This window comes from Brassica oleracea, chromosome C8, assembly GCF_000695525.1.
Source record: "Brassica oleracea var. oleracea cultivar TO1000 chromosome C8, BOL, whole genome shotgun sequence".
Lineage (NCBI taxonomy): Eukaryota > Viridiplantae > Streptophyta > Magnoliopsida > Brassicales > Brassicaceae > Brassica > Brassica oleracea.
In genome coordinates this window covers 5,787,585-5,800,104 of record NC_027755.1, presented here as the reverse complement: position 1 = coordinate 5,800,104, position 12,520 = coordinate 5,787,585, and the positions used below count along the sequence as shown (strand labels likewise).

The following is a 12,520-nucleotide window of genomic DNA, read 5'->3' as shown; positions in this document are numbered from 1 at the left end:
TGTGATACATATTCATAAATCTGATTGTGTATTTTGTTAATTAGGCATTATCAATTATTTCAAGTTTCTTGTTAAAATGCAGTAAATAAAATATACTCGTCACAAATTTATTTTTAAATTTTTCATATTTGTAACTTTTACCAGTAATTCAATTTATGTACATAAGTAACTGTTCTTTTTTTTCGAAGTTGAAAACAAGAAAATAGTCGGACACAGAGTTAACCAAAACAACTTAAATAATAAGTAAAAACTAGATATCGACATAGGTGTTGGGTTTTATCCTTTTTAGAAATTGTGTAATGATATTTTTAAATACTTAGATGATTTACATATTTTTAGGTTTTTACTCATCAGTACTAAACTCACCCGAACTCAAAAGGACCTGATTTGAATCTTCCCATAAATTTATAATATCCGAACAAAATCTAATTTCAGAACAAAAAAAATCTGATACCGAACGGGTATCTGCATATCTATTCCTAATTGATCATGTAAAAAAATAACTTTTTTTCTTTTTAACCGGTTTGAATTTTTATCTTGAACTAAGCAGTTTTATTCAAACATTTGGAATTATTATGATTAACATGTAAAATAAATAATGTCAAACTATTATGGTTAATACAATTAGTGAAGTAGTTAAAGAGTGAAAAATAAATGTAAAAGATATAATAAAATATTTTCAAAATTGGTAAATTCTGTTTTGAAATTCTATACTAGATGTTGTCTGATTATATAGAATTAAAAAAGAACTAGATTTGGACCCGCACAACCGTGCGGGTATTAGTTTTCATGTTTATATATATTTTACATAATTAGAATATATTTTTAAGTTACTTATATATTTAAATATTTATATATAATTATTTTAAATATAACAATATGATAGTTTTCATGCTGTAAATTAATTGATTATTTTAAATCATCATATATATTTGGTATTTTTTTATTATATATATTTTAAAATTATTTTTTATTCAATTATTATGATCCTGATCCGTAATTCAAAGGCTAGATTTCCTTTATCAATATTTTTTATGTTTATTCATTTAAGATAATAACTATATATACATATATATATATATATATATATATATATATATAAGTTTATGATAAATTAATTTTATACATGAATTATCTAATTTACTAATGTTAACCCGTTCTACCAACATATTATATTTCTAGCATAAATTTTTAATGTTTGTGAAAATAAAATATATTAACTTATCAGTTTAAAATAATTTTATCATATTTATTTAAATACAATGTTTTATTTTAAAATGATACTAACATCGACTCCTAAAAACTCGAATTGGTTAACAAACTCACATTGATTCATGTGTGATATTTTTATGTGGATCATCATTTAAATTTTTTATTAAATGTATTTCCTTAATGCTAATATATAATCTTTTAACTACTTAAATCATAATATAATTTGATATCTTTTAATTTAAAATATAAATATATATATATATATATATATTTATATTTTAAATTAAAAGATATCAAATTATATTATGATTTAAGTAGTTAAAAGATTATATATTAGCATTAAGGAAATACATTTAATAAAAAATTTAAATGATGATCCACATAAAAATATCACACATGAATCAATGTGAGTTTGTTAACCAATTCGAGTTTTTAGGAGTCGATGTTATATTATGAATGATATATTATTAATCCATATTATTATTAGTAATAAATGAATGATAACTAATTTCTAGTGAGAGTCCATTTTTTTAAAAAATCACACATGAATCAAGGTTGTGACTTCTATTTTAATATATAAAAAAATCCTATGTATTTTTTTGTATGTTGCCGACTTGTTTTGATAACTTAAAAATTAAAATACAAAACTAGATCTCGATCCGCGCAATTGCGCAGATTTTATTTTTCATTTATTTTTATATAATATTTTGTTTTCAATTCTAAATTGGTATATATTATCATATACTATCAATTTTTAAAACATAATAAGTTTACTGTATATTTTTCATTAAATAGATTGTTTCAAACTTTCACATGTATTTGTATCTTCTTCTATATATATATATTTTTGGATTATTATTTCATTATTAAAATCGTAACTATGACTCCGAATGTTTACAACCGCCCCACCCCGCACTGCAGTTACCAGTATCAAAAATCTCTACATATACCATATATCTATACGTTTTTATAACTGTTAAAATCGTACCGCAGTTGAACCGCTTGTCCCGAACCGCTCAAACCGCAGTCACCATTCGGAGCCTATATATATAAAGATTAGTAAAATATTGTTTTATTGTCATATTCAAAGATATTGTAACATTTCAAAAATTTAGAAAGTTTTTTTTAAAATTCAACTTTTCGCTTCATAGATTTATATTATCGAGTAAATATTTAAACATTTAGTTTTTGTTTAATTTTTTATATAAACTATATAGTTTAAAATTTGGTTTCACTGGTTTAATGTAGTAAAGATTAATCATTGTTAGATAATATGATTTTTGTTATTTAAAAAAAACTTTATAATTTTAAAAGTTAACATAGACAAATATTTAAATATTTAGCATATGAAGGTATAATATTACAATATTAAATTATATCTATTTAATTTATATTATTTATAAATACAATGGATCATCTATTGTTTAAATCCAATTATTGATAGCCCAATAAAAATTTCTGGTAGGCCCAAAATTTAAATGATAAGATTAGATATTAAATGTAACATGACTTTCTACGAATAAGTCCATTAGGTCTAATTTTAAAAAAACCACACATGAATCAAGGTTGTGACTTGTATTTTAATATATAAGATTAAAAAAGAATAAAAAAGAAGTAAGAAATCATTTTAAAATTTGCAATTATTGTTTTGTGTTTCATTTTTAATAGAATAAATAATATTTTCGGTGTAAGAGAGTAAAATGGTAAAAGCATCGCGATATTTCTCCCACCACCACACGCAACACACCTAACCAACCAACGCCAAAATTAGCAGAGAGGGGCAAATCCGTAATTACATTACGACTGGTTCCCCGCTTTTAAACCCAACGACCTTCCTTCCACTTCTCTGCTCTCCGATCTCAGATCTCTCACTCACTCATTCTCGGAATCTCAGATCGGACTCTCGTCACCATGGATCCAGTCTCATCCTGGGGAAACACCCCTCTCGTCACCGTCGATCCCGAGATCCACGACCTCATCGAGAAGGAGAAACGCCGCCAATGCCGCGGAATCGAACTCATCGCCTCCGAGAATTTCACCTCCTTCGCCGTCATCGAAGCTCTCGGAAGCGCGCTGACCAACAAATACTCCGAAGGCATGCCCGGTAACCGTTACTACGGAGGCAACGAGTTCATCGACCAGATCGAGAATCTCTGCCAGTCACGCGCTCTCCAAGCCTTCCGTCTCGATTCAGCATCCTGGGGCGTCAATGTCCAGCCCTACTCCGGATCTCCGGCCAATTTCGCCGCTTACACCGCCTTGCTTCAGCCTCACGATCGTATCATGGGGCTTGATCTGCCTTCGGGTGGTCATCTCACGCATGGATACTATACATCCGGAGGGAAGAAGATCTCTGCTACTTCCATCTACTTTGAGAGCCTTCCTTATAAGGTGAACTTCACCACTGGTTACATCGATTACGATAAGCTTGAGGAGAAGGCCATGGATTTCAGGCCTAAGTTGCTCATCTGTGGTGGTAGTGCCTACCCTAGGGACTGGGATTACGCTAGATTGAGAGCGGTTGCTGATAAGGTTGGAGCTCTTTTGCTCTGTGACATGGCTCACATTAGTGGCCTCGTTGCTGCTCAGGTATATTGTCTACTCTTGTTTTTGATGATCTGGATTTTGTGGAACTCTTGACATTGAATCAGTTACGCTTATCGAATCTAGTGTTTTGAGGGTGTATGTATCAAATGAGAGTGTTCTAAGAACCAATCATATCACATTGTTGAAAAAAGTTTAATTTGTCTTTTGGTCTCAACACCTTTAAGCATGTGTGAGTGTGCCATGGGAACTAATAAGTCTGATTAAGACCACTCTAATGTGAGCTGCCAAGATTGAGTTTTGTGCATTTAATCACATTAGCTTATTGAGTTTTTATTTGACCTGCAGGAAGCTGCAAACCCATTTGACTACTGTGACGTTGTGACAACAACAACCCACAAGAGTTTGAGGGGTCCAAGGGCTGGTATGATCTTCTACAGGAAGGGCCCAAAACCACCAAAGAAGGGGCAGCCCGAGGGTGCAGTCTATGACTTTGAGGACAAAATCAACTTTGCTGTTTTTCCTGCGCTTCAAGGTGGTCCTCACAATCACCAGATTGGTGCTCTAGCTGTTGCGTTGAAGCAGGCTAACACTCCTGGTTTCAAGGTCTATGCGAAACAGGTGAAAGCCAATGCTGTTGCCCTTGCAAACTACCTGATGGGCAAGGGATACAGCATTGTAACTGGTGGAACTGAAAACCACCTTGTTCTTTGGGATCTTCGCCCTCTTGGATTGACCGGTAAGTCGATAATATTTGAGAAAAAAAAAACAACCTTTGAGACCATTGTTATTATGAACCAGTCCTAATTTATTTAATTCTGCTTCTGTCAGGTAACAAAGTTGAGAAGCTTTGTGATCTGTGCAACATTACTCTGAACAAGAATGCTGTATTTGGAGATAGCAGTGCTCTTGCTCCTGGAGGTGTAAGAATCGGTAAGAGAGTGACTAAAATGTTTTCATGAGTCTCCCTTGTTGGATTTTGAAAACATATCTAAAAATGTTTATTTGTAGGTACACCTGCGATGACATCAAGAGGATTGGTAGAGAAGGACTTTGAGAAGATAGGAGAGTTCTTGAGCCGATCAGTGACACTCACATTGAACATCCAGAAGGAGCACGGTAAGCTGTTGAAGGACTTCAACAAGGGATTGGTGAACAACAAGGAGATCGAGGAGCTCAAGGCTGATGTGGAGAAGTTCTCCGCCTCTTATGAGATGCCTGGATTTCTCATGTCTGAGATGAAGTACCAGGATTAGAGATCTCCTTCTCTATCAAAAGAGTGATCTTCCATTTCTCTTTATATAATATGCTTTTGTAGGGTCGCCTTATTGGAAATTTTCAAGGCGATGAGGTGAAACAAACAGAGTAAAAAAATGGTTTTCTTGGGTTATTTCTTCTTGAATGTTTTCTTGTTTTTTCTCATTGAAATTGTTGTATTTTGTTGGCTTTTAATAATATCAGCGAGTTTCTCTTATACACGTTCAACCTTCCATTTTTGGGTTCAAGCCCATGTTTAGGTGTCTAGGCAAATATCTAGGCACAAGCTGGGTACTTGTTTTCTTTTGTCCTATTCATTATTTAGTTTGTCTTGTGCAAATATCAAAAAATTTTATATATTAAAACAGAATTCATGATTTTGTTCATGTGTGATTTTTTTTATTTGAACATCCTCTAGAAAATTTATCAAATTTTATATAACTTAATCATCATATCTTTTAATATCTTTATCTTTTATTTAAAATGCAAATAAATATTGTTTAAGAAAATTCTAAGGAAATCTTTTCAGAATCAGGATTAACTTTATTTTCAAAAATTAATTAACTTAAATTTTTAATTATCATAAAATATAATTAGACTTTCAAATTAAATTTATTTTTGATTGATGAACGAAAACTAAAATCATATAAATATTTTAATTATATTTTAGTGATAATAACCATTTAAATTGATTAATTTTCAAAATATATTTTATAAAGATCTTTAAAAGGTTTTGGTAGAAAGAAATATCTTTTCTGTTTCAAATAAAAATATTTACTACAAAATTAGTTGTAAGTACAATATATTATAGTTGCTCTTTTAAAAATATTTTTTGTTGTTCTTAACAGTATCTCAAAATATTGTTTCTCTATTATGTAGGTACAATTTAATTTGACTTCCATATATAAATTTCAAATTTAAAAATAAAACAAGAAATTATGTTGGTAAGTTCCATATATTCACTAAAGCTAATAATATAAAATCTTTGTAACTACTTTAATAATAATGATATAGTTTAATTTTAAATATAATTATTATTATGCATTGATATATATATTCAGTTATCGTTTATAAAATAAAAAATAAAATTTTATTTTATTTTTAAATATTTTATAATAATAATAAATCAAGTTAAAATAAATTATTATATTGAAAAAATATGATAAGTTATATTAAATTGATAAATTGATTTTCATAAATATAAATATTTATGTTAAAAATATAATATGATGACAGAAAAACTTAATATTCGCAAACTATATAATACATGTATAAAGAATTTACATATCTTAAAATTTTGTATATACAATAATATATTATCTAAAATGAATAAACGTAAAAAATATTACTAAAAGAAAATCCAGCTTTGAAGGACGGTGAGACATAATTTAATATAAATTAAACACAAAATAATTTTCAGATATGTTGTTTCATGCATATATTAATTTTTTCAGTAACTAAATGGCAATACAATAAATTAAATATATAATAAGAAGCGACAAATGCATTTTGACGATTTTAAACAATTGATTAAACAATTGAAATAGTTATATAAATATTTAAATATATGATAAAGGTTAAAAATGTAAACCACCTATGATCTAAAATAAACATCTATGTATATAAATTGAAAAAAATATCTGCGCGGTTGCGCGGTCAAGATCTAGTATTAGTTTATAATTCGATCATGTATTTCGTTAATTAAATACTTCCCTAAATTTTAAATGCTTACAATTTACTTGGTAATAGGTTTGATTGTATAAGTTCAAAGTTTGAAAACTAAATGGACCCAAACTTTTACGTTGAGTTAAGCCCGTTCAAATTATTTGATTTAAGCCTTGATTGGTCGAGCATTAACATTATGCTTTACATTATCCAATCAACAATTGTTAGAAAAACATTTAGAGAAACATTTACTAAATGCTAATGCTCTCTAGCCAATGCTCTCATATGAAGCTTTTAGAAGAGCATTAGCATTTATAATTTATAAAATTAAAGAAAATATATAATTAATTTATTTATTTTATATAAAATTTTTAAATCTAGAAAATAAAATTTTGATTTCTAAAACTAATTTACAGTGAAAATAGTATTTGACATTTAAAATATTAATTTATATTTTAAATGTCAAATACTATTTTTAAAAATAGATATTTTAATTATAAAATTTATTTTAAAATAATATGTTTAATATAAATATAATTTTTAAATTATTAAATAAAATAAATTAATTATATATCTTTTTTAACTTTATATGTTAATATATATATATTAGAAAATAGTCATTAAAAATAAATATATTATATACTATATACTAGTTTTTATAACAATTTTAAATAGCATACTCATACTGCTTTACCAATCTTCTTATTAAACAGTTTAGCAAAAGCATACAGCTCCTGCAAGCATACTGCTACTGCTAATGCTCTAACAATCAAGGCCTTCGTATGTATGTATGACTCAATCGAAATAAGTATTTGCTATATTTCATATCCAATAAATTAATATTTTTGTAGAATTTTATGCACAAAAAAAGTATTTAACATGTAACAAATCTTTTTAATGAGTAACTACATTTTGACCCGCGTTCTGAAAACGCAGAACTATTTTTTATTGAAAATTTTAATAACCCATCTGTTTGGTTACTAATATGTTAAGTCTTGGGCGTTCGGTTTCGGTTTCAGTTTTTTTTTATTTAGTGCTAGTTCGATTGTGATTTTCGTTTATTTAGTTCAAGAGATATATGAACCATTTGATTATTAATTCAGTTTCCTTATTATGGTTTTTGGTTTGGTTCAGATAACAATGTTAAGAACCCAATAAAATTTGAGCTCATTTTTGTGTTGGTTCGGTTCCCATTTTCGAATAATTTTGAATAATTTGGGGTAAAAGTCACATTTTGGTTTTTGCTGTATACAATATCGGATAACTCGGATAACTTTAAATATTTCGAGTAAAAACTTTGGGTGATTAAGTTATATCAGGAAATTAGGATGATTTTAAATATCTCGGATAAAAAGTAATAGAGTAATCCATTTTTTGGTTGTTCGGTTATAAGTACTATTTTTAGAATATTTGATAATTTTAAAACTACAAATAATTATTATTTTAAGGTATATAAACTGTATTTTAATATTCGAATGCCCATTATGTTCTCAGTTTTGTTTCAATTTGATTTCAAATTTTATCTTCCAGCGATATAGGACCCGTGATTTGTTTTTTTTTTTTGACCCATGCTCTTAAAGCGTGCACTTTGTTCTTTTATAAAACCCGATTCAAAAGTACTACAAAAAGTTAACTTTTCTTTTATTTGTTTCAAATTTCTGTTATCTAATTAAATGAATAGTTGGAACAAACATTATATGTTTATAATATGGAGATGGTTTGTTAATTATGGACTGAAATAAACAATTAATAAATGCGAATGTTTTTTAGTTTGGAAAATTATAAGTTTGAAAGCAAAATAATTAAATGCTTTAAATAATGTTCAAAAAATTAATCTGGACCCGTTAGCCAGACCAGACCAACCATGAGTCTCTTAATTTACCGATTCCGAGTTGAACTAAGACTCGCATTTGTATTAAACCATCTTAACCAGTTAAAAATGGCAACTGACGACATCAGTCGACCATAAAACCTAGTTCACTCAGATACAAAACATAATTTGATTAATTTGGATATATAAATATTTTTAAATCCAGATTCTTGTCTTACATTTGAAAACTAAATTCTTATTTTTTTAATTTTATTTTTTTCCTTTTCATTATACATATTTGATATATATTATCATAGCAGATATATAAGAAAAAAAACTTTACATAATTAAATGTGGTTATGTGGTTATTTAAACAGCTAACACGACACTTTTCATCTCATATAAAGCAATACTCCCTCTGTTTTTTAATATAAGTAGTTTTAGAATTATGCACATAGATTAAAAATTATTAGTTTTTTATATTTTCTAAACAAAATCATCATTAATTATTTACCTAACCACAAATCAACCAATAATAAAATAGAAGGTATATTATCATTGATCATATAATATTAAGTGCTAATAAATTTTACATAAAAAATCGAATATGTTATATAATTTCGAAGATAATTTTTTTTTTAAAACTATTTATATTGGAGGGAGTACTTTTCATCAGAGAGATGCACTAACTTTTAAGACTTCCTCGATCTCCTACCCGGCTAAAAACTAGACCCCATATTAAATTTTGTTTCTTTTTCATTATACACATTTGCTATTTATATTCCTTTAATTAAATTACAAATGTATAATAAATCCTTTTTTTATTATTTGAGTAGCATTGTATATAACTAACATTTCATTCATGTGTTTATTACATGTGTGTCATTTTCTACGTGTCAGCACCACAAACTCTTTCACCTCATATATTCAAAAACTCTTTTTTAACTATACTAATTACAAAATTTTCCATTGAACATTACATTAAAAATTGGGTATATACTATAAGTTTATTGACTAACAAAAAAAATAAACCCGCGTCCTGCTTGCTACGCTTCAATTACAAACGGTTGGATCTTTAAATATGCAGAGATTTTATTACCATAACCCGAGATTCTTCATAATGATCGATTTCGTTATATAGCCTGACTTAAATATTAATGCTTTTATATATATTTAGACTACATAAAATCCATTGTCTACATATGTATCTACATATCTACATATCTACTTATATATATGTTGCTGCAACTCTTCTCCATATTAGATAAAGATACCAATCACAATCGCAATGTTCAAGAATTACTACATAATGGCAAAATGTAATAGATATATATGTACACTTTTTTTTTAAATGACATAAAACGATCCAATATATTATATTTTTAAGAGCTAATAATAGTTTCAAATCTACTCCATTGCATGTTAACCATGTTTATTGTTTCCATAATTATCAATGCAATTGTAGTCGACGATCATTTTATGATAGTTTAGATTCAAGGCAACACAATTTAATACATTACCATTTTAATTTTTCCCAAAAATATGATTCAAATTTGAATTGTCAATCACATGATCAAATAAATTATTGTCAATGGCAATGTTAGCGTGATAATGGAAACAAAATTGACGTGAAAAGAGGAGTTTCATATATAAGGGATTTCACGGATATTGCATCGTTGTTATTTGAATACGGTTTCATCACGTCAAAGTTATAATAAATACATGATTGTTCATCGTTGATTTATACATATTTTTTGCAATGGAGGGTATTTTTAAATTAAATTTACTTGACAAGATCATATATTGCTTAAAAAATATATATATAACAGATTTATGAAGCGAACAATATTTAATTCAATACTCTTTTTCAAAATACTGTGACAGATATTCGTTGAAGAGATCGTTTGATTTTGTGACAGACTAAGTGCAACCGTTTTACATCAGATTCGAAAAAATAATTCTCAAACATGTAATATATTGCTTTAAAAATATTTATAACAAAGCTATGAAGTGAACAATATTAAACTAAGAATTCTTTAAAATCAATTTGTTTATTTTTTATTTGAATACTGAATATTCTCTTTCGCCATAATGCAAACTTTGTTGTACAATACTATTTATCAAATTTATAATCAATTCATAATCTTCACTAAATGAATTTTTAAAACCATCAAGTAATTTACCTCAATTATAGTCGTTGAGAAACACATTTCCATATACAATCCAAGATCCAAATTTTGCCTAATTTGAAAGCTGCGTTTTTTAAAACAACAAGTGAAAAGACCAGTTTTAAAGTAAATTGTATGGCAAGTATGGAAATATTAATTAGTAAATATTTGCTACTATAATTTTGGCTATTTGTTTTCATCATTAAAACTCTATATAAATACGCAGTGTATGCAACACAACTCCTCACCATATCATTCTTTCTGAATCATCATTAACCAAACCAGAAGTACACCAATGGCGGACTTTATAGGATTGTAAACAAAGAATTTTGAAGATACTTTTCACAGCAGTCGTAGTTTTCTTAGTTTATTTATTTATTTTGTTTCCTTATTATATAGGATATGCTTTCGCATTTTATTTTATTTTATCGCCTATGTTTCGTTTTATCTTTATTTCATAATTAATTTTATATAAGTTTTTGTTTACTCTTATAGATTCATTTTCACAAACTATACTTCAATCACACAAAACAAATAACTCAAGTTTTAAAAACTTTGAAGCTTACTTTATTTACATATCCACAATTTTGTTGAATCCCTTAACATAAATAACATGTAATATTTGTGTCTATGACTTTTATATTTCTAATATCTATATATTCAAACTTATAATTTCTTTAAGTTTCACTACAAGAAAACAGCGGTATTCTGACGGACATTCCGACGGAAAATGAAATCGTCGGAATATACCGAGGAATTTCCGAGGAAATTCCGAGGAAACACAAAATTGGGGTTCCTCGGAAAAAACCGATGAATTCCGAGGAAATATTATAGCCGTTGGAGAGCCGTTGGGGGATTTTACAAAATTCCGAGGAAATTCCGACGAACTAGCCTTTTCCGTCGGAATTCCGTCGGAATTTCCTCGGTATGTCGGCAGGATTTAATCTATATAAACAAGCACTCCTCTTCCTCTTCATTCACTCCATATCTTCATCCTCCCTCTTACTCTATTTACACACGAATTTGATTCATAAAAAATATGTCTTCTTCAAATTATTTTCGTTCTTGGATCGATCGACCTCATTTGGATCCGAACACGAGATTGCTTACGGAAGAATACCAACGAGGTATAACCGAATTCATGGGGTTAGTTCACCGACAACCGGAAGCAAAAACAGGTAAGTTAAGATGTCCTTGCTCTAATTGTAAAAATAGAAAGGTTATTAAAGAGTGGGATGTTTGGACTCATCTATATTTGAGTGGGTTTACACGAAGTTACAAAATTTGGTATCATCATGGGGAAACTGATTATGAACATGGTAGTACTAGCGAACCTCAGCCAGCGGTTAGATTAGAAGAACCAATTAGAACGGATGTAGATTATGGTGTAGGTACTGAGCAGATGGTAAATGATCATTTTAGAGGGGAAGATTTACCCAATGCAGAAGCTAGGAGATTTTATGATATGTTGGATGCTGGAAAGCAACCATTGTACGAAGGTTGCAGAGATGGTCATTCAGCTTTATCATCTGCTACAAGATTGATGGGCATTAAAACAAATTATAATTTGGCTGAAGACTGTGTGGATGCGATTGCTGATTTTGTAAAAGGTATTCTACCCGAGGATAATGTAGCTCCTGGTTCATACTACGAGGTTCAGAAACTCGTAGCTGGTCTTGGTTTATCGTATCAGGTAATAGATGTATGCAGCGACAACTGCATGATTTATTGGAGGGCGGATGAACAGCGGGTTACATGCAAATTTTGTGGAAAGCCTCATTATAAAGATACGAGTGGAAGAGTTCCAGTGCCATATAAAAGGATGTGGTATTTACCTTTGACGGAAAGGTTGCAGAGGTTGTAT

General features: G+C 28.6%; 1 protein-coding gene across 1 annotated transcript; it reads left to right on the top strand.

The window, feature by feature from the left end:
- The first annotated feature begins 3,039 nt into the window (after window positions 1-3,039).
- Window positions 3,040-5,152, top strand: LOC106312473 (serine hydroxymethyltransferase 4). Its single transcript, XM_013750012.1, has 4 exons — window positions 3,040-3,801; window positions 4,105-4,495; window positions 4,588-4,689; window positions 4,768-5,152. Exons 1-4 carry the CDS (start codon window positions 3,124-3,126, stop codon window positions 5,010-5,012), a joined length of 1,416 nt encoding a protein of 471 aa, XP_013605466.1. The 5' UTR covers window positions 3,040-3,123; the 3' UTR covers window positions 5,013-5,152.
- Window positions 5,153-12,520: the final 7,368 nt, after the last annotated feature.

Excerpts from the sequence above, each read along its gene's own strand:
- LOC106312473 (XM_013750012.1), top strand. The coding sequence starts at position 3,124 with ATGGATCCAGTCTCATCCTGGGGAAACACCCCTCTCGTCACCGTCGAT. Across the intron at positions 3,802-4,104 it reads GTGGCCTCGTTGCTGCTCAG|GAAGCTGCAAACCCATTTGA; the intron begins GTATATTGTCTA and ends TTTGACCTGCAG. Across the intron at positions 4,496-4,587 it reads TCGCCCTCTTGGATTGACCG|GTAACAAAGTTGAGAAGCTT; the intron begins GTAAGTCGATAA and ends TGCTTCTGTCAG.